The sequence below is a fragment of the Podarcis muralis genome, chromosome 9, assembly GCF_964188315.1.
Source record: "Podarcis muralis chromosome 9, rPodMur119.hap1.1, whole genome shotgun sequence".
Lineage (NCBI taxonomy): Eukaryota > Metazoa > Chordata > Lepidosauria > Squamata > Lacertidae > Podarcis > Podarcis muralis.
Window position 1 is genome coordinate 23,307,322 of NC_135663.1, and position 17,937 is coordinate 23,325,258.

Below are 17,937 nucleotides of genomic sequence, written 5' to 3' on the forward strand. Positions count from 1 at the left end.
ATGTTTACTATAGAGAAGAAAATCTTTGAAAAGTATCCAGAAATGCAAGTCTGCAAATGGCCAGCCTTTTCCCACTCCATTGAAATGCAAAGCTCCCACTCATATTTTTGAAGGAATAGAATTTGGCCTTGCTCCTATACAGATGAAGAGTGGTATGTGCCTCAAGGTTTTTCCTGCAGCCATGCCAACTCTTCGCCACTTCTATATACTGCAAAGAAGGGTTTTGGTTGTTGCCCAGAAAATAGGAATTTCCCTTCCATCCCAATATGCACATAAATAAGACCAGGCTTGTGTTCAAAGCCAGTCCATATGGAAAACCCTGCAGTAGTTTAAATGGGAATCCACTAGAGCAGCCAGGATATCCCTGTCTAGGGCTGTCGCTAGCAGGTGTAGCTGGAAATAGACATCCCATGCCACCAAAGTCATTTGGGCTTCTAGGGGCAAGATGGAATCCAGGAAATGGTTGGTCCTTGATAATGGCTGGTCCTTGATAATGAGATCATTTTAATATCTACTCCTCCAACTGAAACATTAACCCACTGCCCAGTCATGAAAACCATTGAGGATATGTCTGCCTCATAAGTTGGGTCAGTGATGTACTGAGACAGCCCCATGGTTGTTATGGCAGCCATTACGTCTTGAGCTGGGGCAGACAAGATAGCCTCCACATGGATGCTGAAATCTCCCAAGGCAAGCATCTGGTGGGTTTCTGGTATCACACTCAAGACCACCTCTGCCAGGTTGGATAGAGAGACTGCTGGGGGGCAAGGTGGTTAGTAGCAAAATCGCCACTCTGTCTCTCTGACCCAACATGGATGCATCCCACTGGGTGCGGTCAGTGGGCTAGGGTGACTAGGCTAGTCACCTAAATGTTCCCCTGGTGCCTCCTTCCTAAAGTCCGGGAAGGTTCTGATTGGTTTAGGAACAGAGGCACGCCGATCGCATCAGGATGTCAAGACATCACATGCATGACATCGCCCGCCCCCAATTGCCTTCACAAGCTGGCACCTTTGACCTGAACTATTCCCCTACAAAAAATTTCACTGCACACCATGGATGCATACCCTCAAGTCCATCTCCTGTGCAGACCTGGCCTCTTGGCAAGGGAGACAGTGCATGACTGTATATGACTGTGATCTGCTTCTGGCTCTCGGGTCAAGGCTAGTGTTGCACTAAACGCTGGTGCTGCACTGAAATGGGGCAAAGGCAGGCTGGGCTCAACATAAATTTGAGAAGAGTTGATAGTGTTGTCAGATGGAGGCATGACTTGGTTGAACATCAAAGACATGGGTTTCTAGAACATTGTGGATATCTGAGAGAAATTGGGAACCTGTGGTCCTCCAGATGTTGCCGGACTCCAGCCACATCACCATTAGCCATGCTGGGAGTCTAACATCTGGAAGACCACACCTCTAGTGTATATTCAGAATCCACTTGTCCTTTAATTTGGTCCCAGTTCCCCAGCCCTGTGCAGGAAAGCAAAACTGTGTCCGTCTCCCTTTGGGAGAAGGCTATGTTGTTTTGCATCAGCTGAGAAGCTGCCCCTTAATTAGAAATCAGCAATGCCTGGAATACGTTAAGTGACTAGATGACACATATGGTGTATTTATGTGATACTATTGCATACTGGGTACGATTACATGAAGGTCTTAGCATGCCAGGCAGTTAAGGAGCTGGGTGAACGAAAGGCTACTTGCAAAGATAGCTGAATATAAGGCATATGGGTTACATCATTTCTAGGTGTCTTTCCCCCCTGAATGGGAGTGACAGTTCTGCTCAATCTACTTTTAGTGTTTTGCTTTTAAAATACACACATTTTTATTTTATTTTATTTATTTGTTTAACAGAATCTGTGTACCACTCAACAGCAAATAAAGTGATTCCCAAATTTTTGCACCTGGACCACTTGAAAATTTCTGAAGGTCTTGGTGGACCAGTTAATGTTTTTTTTTTTTTTTTTGCCTGTTGCAGCGAATTCTAAAGTGATATGCTAGCTGCTATATGATTTTAAATTGTATTTTTTATTTTTACTTATTTTATTTCTTAGCTTTTGGATTGTATTCAACAAATATTTCTCAGAGGAGACCTATTGAAGTTAATGGCCCTCACTAACTTAGGGTCTTGTCAGCTTGCACAGAATTCTGCCAGGCCTGCTGAGCTACAGAATAGCACTATGAGAAATGAGAGAGCATGCTAGCACAATCCTAAATATATGGACCAATATATGGACATTCAAACTGTCTTTCAGAGAAACTTGCCTATCATTATTGATCTTCTCATTTAGAAACCTCTGAGAAGCTTACATGGAGCCTCCGGGTTCTTTGTAACATAGTTTTAAAATGCCAGTATATGCCTTTGTTGTTATTTTGGTAAGATGAACCTATTCTGGGCTGACCTGCATGCCTGATTGTTGCTTGTTGTTTGCACAGCAGCTTTAACAAATCAAGCTATGTTGCACATGTGGCCTTTAAAGTTGCTACATCTTCAGAGCAATAGGGGACTTCTTTCTAAAAATGTAAGCATGGCAAGCAGGACAGTTCACAGATTTTTAAAGAATGTAATCTCAAGTTTTTGGACTTGACTGGCTTTGTTCTGGTCATTTCAGGATCACAAGTTGCCCTTACACTGAGAACACAGGTCTATGTCATGCTTTTAGAGTATGGTCAGGGGAAATAATTGTCACCCCTTAATGATAGTCTGCAAGTATCTCTGGAAGAATCTTGCTTATGCCTAGTTCAGTGTTTCTCAAACCTTGAGTATTATCTCCTAAGGAGAGTCCATTGTTACACCCCCAAGGAGAGCCCAACAGTGTTGAGCCCAACACACATACAGACACACACACACACACACACACACACACACACACAGCAGCAGCAATGCGTAGCATAAATACCTAATTTATTGGGATGAGTTAACAGACATAGGATAGGAAGCTGAAGAAGAGTGGTACTGTGGTTTCCTGTTGAACTTGGTCTGGTGAAGCCTGGGTACACATCCCTGGGTTCACATCAGACCTTGGGCCAGTCACTATCTGAGCCTAGCCTCTCTCACAGGGCTGTCATTATTAGAAAAAGTGGAGTGCCCCACACCCATTTATGAGGGCACCATTGCTTCAGCTCTGAGGAAAAACTCTGGTACTTCTCCTCTGCCTGCCCACTACATCACTGAACTTAGGGAGGACCTAACACGACCCTGAGGCTATGCGTTGCAGGGAAAGCTCAGCAGCACTGAGCAAGCTGTATTTCAGGGACACTTTTCTACTACTAATGACACTGAGCAACATCTGATAAAGCTCCTCAGGGACCGGAATGTAGCTTTTAACACCAACTGAGCTAACGGTTAAAGAATAAGACAGGGCTGCATCCAATAGCCTTTGTCTGCTAGCAAACAGGCTCTTGCACTAGTGGATGGGTGAGCTTTAATGTTGCACAACAGATAAATCCAGTGCAACAGTTGCACTAGTGGAAACTTGTTGTGCATCAGGTTGCACTGTCTGTTGTGCAACAAAGTTCTCGGCAATCTTCTTATGCATTCTCTTGTGTAGCAACATTTTGCAGGTGCCAAACATTTCACCAGCAGAGCATGCATACTGCTAAGTAACTAAACATGACACTGGATACAACCCAAAGTATTTTTTTTAAGTCATCACCAGTAAAATATCCTTGGTAATGAAAATATAGTGTAATAACTGGCTGCATTGCTTAGCCTTCTTCAACAAAACACTCAATGAATCATAGAATTGTAGAGGTGAAAGGTCCCACTGACAATAATCTTTAGCCAGGTGTGGGGCTCAGACCCACCTCCCTGAGATTAAGAGCGTGACTCTTAATCTGTGCAGGATATTCTACTTGCAGTAGAATGCATGTAAGAAAGTTCAGAGCTTGCGAAAACGATTATGGAGGGTGCTGTAGATGCTGCTATATAACCAAGAGCTCTGCATGCTTCTGCCTTCTTGCTACAGCTGCAAAGAAACAACATTCTAGAAACTGCTGTTCCTTCTTTATGCTTTGGGGATAAAAATACATGCTAGATTCTGCCATCTCAAATTACTGATATTCCTTTTCATGCATGTTTATGCTTAATTGTGGGGATTGTTTTTGAGTGTTGCCCATAGGAAATTCCTTCATGAATTACAGATATCGGGGTGGGTGGGGGTGGGGAAGCCACTAGTTGTTTGGGGGGGAGGGTTGTGTGCTTGAACATAAATGCAATTCTGTATAATAACTAAATATGCCCTAATCTGAACTCTTAAGTAGAAATTAAATGATGGTCTTGAAGATGACCTGGAATAGAACTTTCTCACTGAAAGAGCTGTTTAATTTGGGACTCTTATTTTAACTCTTTATACTTCAATTCGTGAATCTTTAACTATGCTGTACCTATAGTACAGAACTGCATTGTTGTGTTGATGTCAAAAATGAGGTTCTGCTATTCTGTTCCGCCCCCCCCCCCAGCGCATTGCTTTAAAACAGCAAAATGTATTTTAAGCAAAACACTGCGGAGGAATGAATTGTGTATTAAGGAAACAGTATCCTTTCCCATACACACTGAGACCCATTTTGCCCATACACAAGTAACTGGCACCATTTGCTTTCCAACAAAACTCATGGCAAAAGGTATATATGTGAAATTTGGCTGTATTGTTTTGTACTGTGCTACATTTAGGAGGTCTTGGGACGCGGGTGGCCCTGTGGGTTAAACCACAGAGCCTAGGACTTGCCGATCAGAAGGTCAGTGGTTCAAATCCCCACAGGGTGATCGCCCGTTGCTCAGTCCCTGCTCCTGCCAACCTAGCAGTTTGAAAGCACGTCAAAGTGCAAGTAGATAAATAGGTACCGCTCCGGCGGGAAAGTAAACTGTGTTTCCGTGCGCTGCTCTGGTTCGCCAGAAGCGGCTTAGTCATGCTGGCCACATGACCCGGAAGCTGTACGCCGGCTCCCTCGGCCAATAAAGCGAGATGAGCGCCACAACCCCAGAGTCGGCCATGACTGGACCTAATGGTCAGGGGTCCATTTACCTTTGAAGAGACTTACCTTTTCCTCTCATATCTATCCAATCCTGCTGCTTCAGCACCAACACAGAGAGACATGTGCCCAGGAGCAAAAGTGGCCTTCAGTAGCAGATATTTGAGGGGGCAAAAAGCCATGCAGGCGTGCCTCTTTTTAAACTTTCCCTCCAAACCACTTGCTGCTGTTTTGGTGGCAAACTGTTCCATCAGTGTTGGACAGACGGTTGACACAATATGGTGTACATATAGGAGGTGCATGTTGCATGCAGAGCAGGATAATCTCTGGTGGCCACACTCCTTGAAAAGGTAAAAGGGAGCAATTGGGCCTGAGCTTCATCAGGGTCTGGCTTTGAGTCAGAACTTCCTCTTTAAATCTGAATTTAAACTCACACAAGTGATACTGAAGTTGAACTCTTAGGCTCCAGATGTGTTGCAATCCCATCTTGTTAATGCAATAAAACAAAATCTGGACTTGATATTTTGCATGTTTTTAAATAATCCAGTACTATAATCAGCTGTTGAGGCATGGCAGAGTATTTGAAGCCAAACATATTTCATCTAATTTCCATTTGGTTCTACAGTACGGCTATCTGCCTTTCACGTGGTCTGTCATTATGGAAGTCGAAAGGGTTTGTGGACCGAAAGCTTTATTTAGGTTTAATGAAAACCAAAATGAAAAGACGGCTGGTTCCTTTATTGGTCCCCAACTGTTAAAAATCTACTCAAGTTGCAAGGGATGTCAGTTTAACCAGAGTTAGCACCCTGAAGACAATTAGGGGGAAATCTGTTATTACAGTTGGATATGAAGGGATACTGTCTCTGTAAAGGCAAAAAACCCCCACAACCCAACACTGTTCTGTAAGATGCATTACATTTAGACTGCGGAATGGTGCATACCTTTGCTGCTGGAAGTGGGGGGAAACACTGTCCTATTCACTGTTTACTTGGAATTCTTTGATGGGTGAAATAAGAATAGCATAACATCATTCCTTTTTGTAACTTTCATAGAGAGTGCATTGCAACATCTGTTTGCAGACGTCTCATAACAAGATAGTGACATAAGACATTTCTATTTTTAAACGTGTCCCAGTTTATTTTTTTTATTTCAGAAAAAAAGCTCTGAATGTTGAATGTGTGTAAGTCACCGGGAATGTAGCAAGTTGATAAAATCCAAGCCAAGTCCATCCTCCTTGCAGGGAAACACAAAAAGCTGGAATTGCTTTTTATGGACATTTGTTTTGCAGCTTTCTACATCTTAAGGCAGAGAATAGCCAGGATAAGGTGCCAGCCCAAAGGTTAGCTGAACATATTTCTCAAAATAATTTTGGCAAGATGGTGTTTTGGAGGCATGATCTCTAAAGTCATGCATGGAGCGCAAGAATGATATAACAACCCAACAGAAAATATGCATGTAATTACTTTGCTTATTATTTTAGGGTGATAGCAGAACTTCACGAATGTATTTAATGACTAATGTAGATTATACTTTGTTTTATCCCTTTATGGATGCTATTAATATGTTTTGTAATATATTTACATTTTATTAAAGAGGTCTAACCTCATTGTGACTTGAAATCGGTGTGAGTAGCACACACCCATACACACTTACCTGGGAGTGAGACCCATTAAGTATAGCAAGACTTATTTCTTCTGAGTAAATATGCATAGAGCTGCTCTGCACGAGTACTCAAGGAGTAAGTCCCACTGGATTCAATTGGACTTTCTTCTGAATAAGGTTTTTTTTAGGATTGCAGCCTAAAGCTAAAATATTATGCATACTTCTTGAAAGAAAGTTCAATTCAATTTAGCAGAGCTTCCCAGTAAACAAGCAGAGGAAGGGGCATGTGATTGGCATGGTATATACATTTTAAAACAATTGTTTGATTCCTTCTACTTTTTCCGAAAACTGGGAACCCCAACTCCACTTGCCATGTTGAGTTTTCAGACACACTCTGGTGAGCACACATATTTTATCAACCAGCTCACAGAACCAGAGGCTGCCTTGCCTTCTGGTTTTATGGTGTCTCTTTTGCCTAGTCAGCTAGGCTTAGGGATGCGATTGTGCTTTCTGAGCAAGGCTGACAAATGTGAGATTTCCTCACACCTGTCAGTTTTAATGCAAGGCACAACAAGGGCTCCTGGACTGATGCCATTTGACCAAATATTGGCAGAGAATGAGGATCAAATCTGCCCCAGAGCCTCCCAGCTCTTGTGAGGAAAAAATGGTGAACTCATCCAACATGGTGGCTTAATTTTTTGAAGCCAATTTCAGCCTCTGCTGCAGCATAAGATTTGGGAAATACTGCTTCAGACTTCGGTGTATGAGTAATTTGCACTGAACTTTCCTGGAGGTGTTCCAACATTATGTACCAGACAAAGGAATGTTTGTCATATATTATCTTGATGTGCAATATTGATTTACTGCTACATAAAATGTAAGTAGCTTAGCTGGTTAGGTACCTGGGACTTGATTTTTATTTTTTGGTAAAGCAACTGTATGTGCAGTATGAAAGCCATTCGCAACCCTAATAATAATGCCATAATATGGTGGGTGATTGGAACTTCAATACCTGTTTTATTAAAGATGGCCACAAGTTTAGTTCTCCAGTGCTTCTCCCCATTGCAAATGGAAGCAAATGTCCAACATTTGGCACTGTCATTCCAATATGAGAGAGAGAGAGAGAGAGAGCTGCTTAAAGATTAAAGGCCAGCTGCCCGCAATAAAGTTTTGGGAAAGCACATTAAAAGGTTGTAAATGTGCACATCAAACCATTACAATGGCTTTATAGTAAAATACGTTTCATGAATGAAGCATGTGTTTTAGAAACTTACATATTATTTTTTATTTGGATTAAGAAAACTTAAATTAATAGTACAACTAGGATAGTTATGTATCCCTTAATCAGAAAGGGCAGTTTAATCATTGCCTTAGGTTGCTTCCCCACCAATCCTGTACTCTAGAAATGTGATATTTTATGCACTAACTTTTCATAGAAAATTCAGGAAATGTCACTGCCAACCTATCAAGTTCCATGCTTTCAGTGTCATCCGTACTAGATACATGGAAATACTTTTGACAAGAAAATGCATTTGCAGTGGCTGTCTAGAGAAGCTTTTAAGGGCTACTCTTCCTTTAATTGAAAGCTTCTTCCTTGCCTACAAATTGTGAACCAACACTGGATCATGAGGCTTTGTACTGGTATATATGGTGAAAGAGGGACCCAACATGTGTCTAGATACATCTGATTAAGTTTTAAGGAAAAGTTCAAGCATGACATTCTGAAATATGCATAAAACATACACAATGCATGCATCTGTAGGATATATTTTAAAAATTCCTTTTAATAAATAACTATCACCGTATTATGGTATGAATGTATGGACTCATGCTGTAACTCTATACACACTTAGCTTGCAAGCCTATACATATCTGATAATGATAATGATAATTTATTATTCATACCCCGCCCATCTGGCTGCGTTGCCCCAGCCACATCTGGGCATAAATCCCATTGCACTCAATGCAGCTTAGTTGTAGACATGCATAGGCCTATTATTTTGCTATATCCCTTTTTACTGGTTCTTCATAGTGTCACTGGAAGTTGTAGCGGACATGCAATACATTCCCTCAGCAATCCACATGTTATGTTTTGCACTTTAAATTAAATTGCTTAAAAGTGAGGCTAACCATTTCCTCCCCCTTGTTTGTGTGTATTTTAATGGAAGCATATTGGGCTGCAGGGGAGAGTTGTAGCAGAAAAGTGGTGAGCAGGGAAGGATTAAGTACTGCTTCTTCCCATCACTTCTGTGCTCCAACTCTCTCCTTTACTCCTCACTGGCCCTAAACTATGGTTTAGCAAGGGTGAGGAAATCAAACTGCTTCCATCATCACCCTGCACTGCTGCTCCCCAAGTACCTGGAGCTATGCATTATGCACATTATGTGCAAACTTGGGCTCATGGCACATCCCCCAAACAAACCACAACCTGTAGGCAAAGGACAAACTCGTGGATTGTTGGGAGTGACACAAACCACAAGCCCAGGTTCAAACCATGCCTTAGCTCAGGGTAGCATGGCAGCAACAGGCCCAGAGGAGGAGCAAGCCAGCCATGATATTTGCTCAGTAAGGCTCACTAAACCATGGTTTGGCGTAGCATTTCCTGTGAATAAGACCACTACGTCAAATGCATTATAATCAAATAATGTTTGTGCACCTCAGTTCGACAAGAAGAGTGACAAGTCTGCTTACGTGTATTCACAGCTGTATGTCAGCCTGGATGTAAACATGGGGAATGCGTTGGACCAAACAAGTGCAAGTGTCATCCAGGTTACACTGGGAAAACATGCAATCAAGGTAAGATTTATGTTATTTTAAGGAATGTGGTATTGCTTCATGGTATTGAAAAGAGCAATTGAAACTTGAACTAAATGTTCTGCAGCTAGTTCAAGTTTCAACTGCCCTTGGGTCAGCTGACATACTGCTGAATTTAGCACGGCCAAGGCTGGTTCATATATTTGCAGCGCTATTGGTGATGCCCAAGAAGAACTGGTGGAAAAATATCTATGGCGGTCATTTCCTGCCAGATGCAGTGTATGAATTGGAGTTTCTAGGTCTCCCTGAATGAAAAGCACAGCACCAATCACCTACTTGAATTGAATTTCTCAAAGACACCCACTTGGGAGTTGCTGTTACTGCATCCCAGCACAATCCATTTTATGAAAGTATTTAAAAAAGTTAAGCAAATAGTGCTTTTGTTGTTAGAGGTACAAGATTGGTTCCTTTCCGAGATCAGCTGTAAAGCCTAAAACTTAAAATGCTGGTTTGATTTAGGTAACAAGGACCTTGCTTTTATGAAAGCAAGTCCCCATGCTAATTTGAATAATAATAATAATAATAATAATAATAATAATAATAATAATAATAATAATTCCAGTTTCACTTTGTAATAGCAAACTACCCACAATGACCCCAGTCATATTATAATGAAAAAGAACAGTGTTGTTTAAAATGGCCAGTATTGTTAACATATTGCACTATTTTTATTCACTTCTCCCCAAAGTATTATTTTATATAGTGCTGAGCACTGCCAGGTACTTAAGGAAGTCACAGCCACTCTCTCCAGCTAGCCTTGATAATGCTTTCCTAAGCTCATTACAGAAAAGCAAACGAGTGTTTTAGAAAACCTGACAATCTGAGTAAGGTGGTGCTGTACAGAACTGTGTTCCCTGAGAGCTACTAATCCTCCGATGGCATAATGATTTCTAAATGCTTTTAAAAACTCATTTGTTTGGATATATTAATCCTTCCTTGAAGGATTCATGGGGAATCTAAGCCCACCCTCCCTGTGACCTCATTTCCTCTGCTTCCTTCTTTTTCTCCATCTTACAGACACTTCGTTATATAAATTGTTTTACTTTTGGGAGAAATGTTGTTATGTATTGCTTTTATTCTAGAACTTCAGCTCTCAGAAGTGCCCGCCACAAAGATACTGTAGGTCCGCAGCAATTTAAAATATCAAAAACTGAGGCGCTGTTGTGAAAGAAGCTCAACAGAGAGAAGAAAGCTCATGCTGATTTTAGATTATACACAGCATCCTGTTGACAATTCTGCTACTTAATCATAGGACTCCAATTCATTTCAATGAGGAGCTTTCCAGTGAGATTTTAGAATCAGCTGATGTATGGGGTGAATAGAATAGAATAGAATCAGCTGGTGTATGGGGTGAGGACTTTGCTTGTACTGATACTATTTGCATTTGTTAAAAACCTGCATGTTGAACACAAAGACACATTTACCTCCATGCCCAGTGGTTTTGATATGCTCTTCCTCTCCTTGATTTCAACAGGAAACAATTAGAGCTTTGCAATAGGGCCCAGCACCCTAACTGACCAGATTAAGCTGTTCACTCCTCTAGCCCTGGCTGCAAAGAGTTGCCTATATTTTAAACAAACTGTACTTATGAGGCAGATCTGCAGATCACATGTCAAGCAGCCGGATGGGTGTAATTACTGTTGCTTTCTTTGGCATCCATTGCCTGGCTCTATTATAGGTCAATGTCATTTTGTAATATGAATGGCCTTTCCTGAATTGGAAACGTCTCCCCAAATTATTATCGCACCATCATCAAATAAAAGTTCTCCTGCTGGAAATGAGATTGGATGGAGCTGTCCAGCTCCAACCGGATGGTGTTGTCTGTGGCAATTTATTTTCAGTGTATTTATGATTGTCATAATCCCAAAAGGCTACAATTCCTGTGCATTCCCTTTATAACAGAGTTCTATATATGTGCAAATGTTTGTGTGTTAAAGACACTTAAGGGTCTTCTCATTAACAAGTGGAAGGCAATTTCTTTTCGTAAGGCAGGACATTTAACATTTATTTCCATTTCTTGCACACTAAACACAGAACTTTGAAATGAAATAATGATGTTTTTGTGATCAATTGCTTGCATTAATTAATTGCTTGCATACATGACTTCCAAATTCTTCTCCTTTCCCCAATTTAGCTGAGCTGAAGACATTAAAATTTCCCACTTCTCGCAGCTGATGCTGTGAGCAACTGGGCTGTGGATCCTGTGGTGGATCTGTAAAGTCCTAAGGCTAGAGGGTGTGCATTAGAACTGCTGCCTTAGGCTATAATCCTAGACACCTTTACCTGAAGTGAGGCCAGATGCGTAGATGTTCTCATAGGAGCGTACAGTAAATTGAGTGAGTAGCCAAAGTCCATTTAGAAAACTGAAAATCTACCATGTACTTTCTCAGTGACTTTCACATTTGTTTTTGCCATAACACATTTGTATGGTAGCCATGTCTCCTACTTTGCAGAGGGCAGTCCTCTATTTGACTGGCCCATGTCTGGCTTAAAGATGGTCAGAAGAAGGGAGAGTGGGGGCCTTGAAGTTGCCCACCAGCCATTCACACCTGGAGAATAGACTAAGCAGGCACACAGGTTACCTGGTAACAGACTTCCCCACTATGAGACGTATTGGATTTCTACTTGATTTATAGTAATACTGTGGGAGATAGCTCAGTTGGTTAGAGCATGGTGCTGATAATACTAAGGTTGCAGGTTCAATCCCCACATGGGACTGAAGCTGCATATTTCTGCATTGCAGGGGGTTGAGACTAGATGATCCTTCCAATTCTACATTTCTATTGCATTCTATTTATAGTCTCGTTCCTTTTTTTATGGTGGTGATGATGACACATTTCCTCTTTTTATGACATTTAAGTGGTCACTTACATTTCATTTGAAATAATAATCTGAAATAGTCACAGTTCAAAGAATCAGCAGGACCTCGACAAATCTTACAGTAGAACTAGGAGGCAAACCTGTGGATCCATTTGTGCGCTGGCTAAGATAACAGACATGCGGAGTTTACTGGCCTGTGGTCACTAATTCTTCCCTGAAACAGCTTTCCCAGAGGGCAGGCCACTCAGCCACTAGCTAGTGTCATCTCTGCTTTTGGAATCGGCATAGGGGAAATGATTTTAAACTGTTGGGGAGGGATAGAATACTAGGTGGACAGAATCTGTATGTAAAGAAAGGGTAAAATAGCCATGAATATCTGCTGATTCTTCCCTGAAAGTAAGCACTTCCACCTCTGGGTTAGGAGGGAAGCATAAGTTACATGCAAAAGATTTTTCATGTGCAATCTGTAGTTTGCTTGGTGTTCAGTGTGAAGGTCTATAATGGGATACGCCTAAAATTCTCCTGATCCAGAGCTCCATGCCTGCACATACAGGTATTTGATGGTATTTGCCATGTTGTTTTACTGGGTCTTGGTCTTTTGACTTCTGCTATGCCTTCTCCTCAACATGTGAAGCTGACCACCCATATGCCACCTCACACGACTGGCCCAGTGAACCACATTTTTTCAGCCCTCCAGATCATCATGCAACACATTTCCCGTGGAGGGGTGAGGACAATCCTTTACTTCAGGTGGTGCGTTCCTTCCACCTGCACGGCTTTAAACCCCCACCATGAAACCTCTTGCAAGTGTGCTGAAAGGACAATGAACTCATTTTGGCTGCCATGTGAAAGCCCAGCCTGCAATATAATTGGCATGCAAAGCGACTTTGCTTTGACACTTCCTTGAGGCTGCAATTCTCTCTCCTGGAAAGGCTTGACCTTAGACAATTCTCTTCATTTGCTCTCATGGTTCCCTTCCTACTCAGATCTTTTATGACACACGCTGCTTTTTCTAAGCTCTTTTTCAAACCAAGAAAACAGTCTGTTGCCATAGTTGTTATTTACATTTATTCATCACTTTTCACAAAGTCTCAAAGCAACTTACAAATCCATAAAATACCAAAGCACTAAAAACAAAATACAAGAAAACCCAAATCCTGCATTGGTTAAGGAAACAGTCTGATTGAAATAGGCCGAAGAATTTTATTTAATAATCATTAATATTGGGGTAGTTCTGACACAGATATTAATGTCTGGGTTACCATGTTTAATGCATGTAAAACATATAACATGTACTGTGGGAATGGCAGTGACACATGACCAATACAGGCAGCCTTGCAACTTATAGCGTTACATGCCATCCTGACATAGGCATTAATATCTGAGAAAGAGTGGCCATAGCTCAGTGGCAGAGCACATGTTCTGCATCCAGAATGACCCATGTTCAGTTACTGAATCTCCAGTTAGGAACATTAAGTAGACATTAAGCTGCTGCCATATCTGAAGTCAAATCATTGATCCATCTTACTATTGCCTACACTGACTGGGAATGGCTCCTGAGGGTTTCAAACAGGAGTATTTCTGTCTGAGGTCTCTTCCTGAGCCACTCCCAGGCAGAGAAGACAGCACTGGGATGGATGGTTAAATAACTTGGCCTGGTATTAGAAGAACAGTCAAGAAGGCATTTTCTGCACGCGCTGTAGAGGGAAGCAAGGAGCTGATGGAGCTCATCAACCTGGGAAGATAGCCCATCTAGGAGAAGGAAAACTCTGATCCTAAATCTCCACTGCCTTGTGGGATATCTTCAGGAGAGGAAAAGGGAAAGGAGTAAACTCTGCACAAATCTGGATTGGAGTCCCCAAGACGGATGGCATCTTGTACGCCTCTTCCTGGCAACTCCTGCAGCCAAGCTGGTGTCAGACGTATTGCTTTCCTTTCCTTTTGGACCAAATCAGAGAGGCTGAGGTGGGGTGGGGCTTGTTGCCTGGGCAGCCGAGGACCTATAAACACATTGCCCAGGCTTGCGCCCCCAGGGAGGTCATTTCAGTACAGTGGTACCTCGGGTTACATACGCTTCAGGTTACATACACTTCAGGTTACAGACTCCGCTAACCCAGAAATAGTACCGCGGGTTAAGGCCCCATTAGCTAAGGTGGTGCTTCAGGTTAAGAACAGTTTCAGGTTAAGAACCGACCTCCGGAATGAATTAAGTTCTTAACCGAGGTACCACTATACTGCTAAATCAGTGGTTTGACTTCACCCCCAGAGGCCCACTCCACTGTCCTTTGAGACAGCGCCAACAGCAACCAATTCTTAAAAGTTGCATCAAGCCACACAGATCCTTGCTCCCGATTGTTTGTGATGCTCACTGGCACAGTACAGTTTGAAGCTGACGATCAAAATCTGAACGCTCTTGAGCAGTGCTGTATTTTTGCTAGGGCTCCTTGGTGGTGGTTGCAAAAGGAGGGCTGCTGGGTGATGTTGCTCAAGCAGCTGCTTTTGTTGTTGGGAAAATTGTGCTCACACTTCAGTCCAGGATCACCTGTTGCTGACAAATTGTGACCATTGCCCTTCCCCCTGCAATTCACACTATATCATCTCCTCCTCTGTGGGGAAAGTCTTCTCAGTAGTGTCAAAGCCATTCGTTGGATGGTACTTGAGATGTGACACAAGGTGTGACATGAATCTCTCCCTATGCTTTTTTTAAACAGCCCCAGGCTGTGTCCTCCATACACTTGTCACTTCCATACACTAGGAATCTGCAGAATTAATTGTGTGAAAAGAGGACACTGCTAGTTTTTTGTGGTGGGCCTTGGGCAAGAAGCTTCCTTTAGGGGACTCACCTCTCTGAGGGGGCTCTCTTCCTCCTCATTGTCATTGCTGCCAATTTGTCTTCTTCCCCAGGGTCCATCCGACCTTTGCATCACCCTTGTCACTGCTTCCATGCTTAGAGACAGCAGGTGAACAGGTAGACACAGCAAAGAGTAAGAGCGGCAGGATTTGGCACCTCCAGGGCTTAGAGATGGGCACCCAGCAGGTTGTGGTTCTTTGTAGGTATCTGTTGATGCCAGCCCCTGATGCTGACCCCAGATGCATGTCTGAAAGCAGCTTCAGACCAATAATGAAATGTAGGGATGCAATTATATCCTCAAGAGCAAATAATATTTCATTATTACATACAGCACACCACATTATTGTAGGTGGAGTCTCGCTTATCTCTTTGTAGCTCTCATGCAAATATAGCAGTGCACAAATAGTTGTCTTTCTGGAGTAATTCATGTGTTCACATTAACTGTCTTTCTTCTTGCAATGTGATGTTCAAGCTTAGCAGCCTGTGCTTATATCTGAGACTGCTTTTGCAAAGTGCTGCAGCATCCAACCTGCTCTAAAAGCTTTTCAGTATGCAGCTTTGATGGTGACACTCTTCTTGCATTGTTGTTGTTGTTGTTGTTGTTGGTTCCCTACCCCCACCCCACGAGTGTGAATAGCATCATTGTCGAATTGTTCAACTTGGAATAATGAAGGGAAATCTCAGTGAGTAGTATAAGTGGGTTCATTAAAAAAACCTCTTAACCCCCATTAGAAGTTCTGCGAAGAGCAAAGCAAGGAGGATTGCAATAGATGTTGTGAAAAGATTCTGCAAAGTCTTTGGAACTTTTCATCTTAGAAGATTCAGACTACTGGGTTATACTTCTTCCCCTCTTTTGCCCAGAGAGAAATTGTGCTAAGTGAAATGTTTGGAGAGCCTGTGAAATAAAAAATAGACAAAAGATAAAGTTTCCTGACCTTTTCAGCAAACGCAGCATGTGCGTGCCAATTTATTAAGAGTCTTGCATTTCTCTGACTCCAAGCTAAATGTTAATGTTAGCCTGAACCTGCTCAGTAATAAACAGTCCTCCCCTAAACATCACAACATAAAACCATATGTAAAATGAGTTGTGAAGTGTAGTGGCTAAGAGAATGAGTTGTTTAAAAACCCAGGAAATTCCTGGCTAAACACTATTCTCCTCCATGAAAATGGATGGTCTTTTCTCTCTTTGTTGCTCTCTCTCTTTCTTTTAGCCTCGTACACACACACCCTCTTTGGCAGTTAGGGATAATCATAGTAATCTAATTTACAGGGATGTTGAAATGATTATTTGTTGACCTAGACAAAGCTAATATGTATATATTTCTCCAATGCAACATTTGTGAAATGATTTCACACACCAGGGAACCAGCAGACAACATGGTGCCCTATAGATGTGCTTGGACTTCCATCAGATCCAGCCAACATGACCATTGGTCAGGGCTGATAAAAGTTGAGAGTGCCACAGGGCACATGTCCCTCCTTAAAGTGTGTAGTTCCCTGACTCAGTCATGGTATATTATCCTTGCAGGGGCATGGTTGGAGAAAATAGTGGTTGCTCTCACTGCCCCACAGATGGAAACCATTTCCCTCTCAAGAAAAGAAGCTGTGCCATGGTTGAAGAAGTGCAGAATATCTTTTAAAACAGGGAAGGGAAACCTGATGTTTTTGGACTCCATCTCCCATCAGGCTGAGCCAGTATGGCCTCTGGTTAGTCTATGGTAGCTGATGTCCATCAACATTTGTGGCCACCCCACGCAACTATGCTCCAGGTGATGTATTTTTCAGATGTCCATTGCATTGATTCAGCATAACTGATATTCACAAGGCACATGGAAACAGTGGCATTTCCTAGCTAGTTCAAATGGAAGAGAAAACCACTGAGAGAAATATCACAGAGCAAAACCTGCTACACAGACATATTGAACGTGCTTCTGAAATGGTAAGAAATGTGCGAAAAGAACAACAAACTAGCCACAACAACTGTAAAAAGGGTTTTGATGACTTTTCTCTCACTTGCCTGTGTACTATGTGTTCTAAACAAGGCAGAGGGAAAGCTGTTACAAATATAACTTGAAAGTGTAAACCATTTCCCAGAAGAAGCTAAGGCTGCGGAAGGGAAGGAATCACACAATGTTTGTTTAGATTTAATGGTATTATAATGGAGACCCTTAATTAAGCCCCTTGTATTGCTTTTGGCCAGTGAATGGAACACCAGTGGTGGGAAAACAAATGTGACCTTATGCATCTTCCTAAAGTTTCTAGAATGTTTTGCAAGAAGTGAATCTCAAAACATTAAACAAAACTCTAGCACTATAATAGATGCTCGCACTGTCTTGCTGATGAAGCAATTGAGTAAAGCCAGCAAAAATATTTTGTGCATATTTAATTAAAATTCAGCAACTTATAGATGCTTACTGGAACAAAGTATGAATACACTTCCCAGCAGAAACACTTAAAGTATGTGCACATTATTCTTAGACTATGCCACTAATAGCTAGCCAATATCATTACACTTGAGTACCAAAATATATTATGCCAGATGGTGTCAGATTCAAAGCTCAGTAGAATGATCCAAACAATACAACAGGTGGATTGGGATTTAGTTTTACTAAGCCGCTGCATTATTTGGGAGAGAAAAAGATATGAACCTGCTCTATCTACTGGGTTTAGATTATGTTCTTCACTTAGTATCTGCTTTCTAACCTATAGAGTTTAGCTGAACTTGATTTTAAAGGAAATGGAGCAATTGAGTCATACGTGCCTATCTATAGCCAAATCTATCCTAGGACTGATAGAATGTCAGGCCTAAAAATATTCTGGCAAAAATTATGTTGCCCCTCTCCCTTCAGTCTGTTGGAGTGGGGTGGTGGAAGAGGGAGATAAAAA

General features: G+C 41.9%; 1 protein-coding gene across 7 annotated transcripts in view; it reads left to right on the top strand.

The window, feature by feature from the left end:
* Positions 1–17,937, top strand: part of NPNT (nephronectin) — a 65,476-nt gene that overhangs the window by 17,445 nt on the left and 30,094 nt on the right. For 2 of the 7 annotated variants that reach the window (XM_077933890.1, XM_077933892.1), the window contains exons 3-5: positions 6,253–6,303; positions 9,270–9,362; positions 12,835–12,927. In XM_077933890.1, coding sequence (XP_077790016.1) covers positions 6,253–6,303; positions 9,270–9,362; positions 12,835–12,927 — 237 coding nt within the window. The remainder of the gene's footprint in view (positions 1–6,252; positions 6,304–9,269; positions 9,363–12,834; positions 12,928–17,937) is intronic. The other 5 variants (XM_028743330.2, XM_028743332.2, XM_028743331.2 and 2 more) reach the window with 3 other exon arrangements.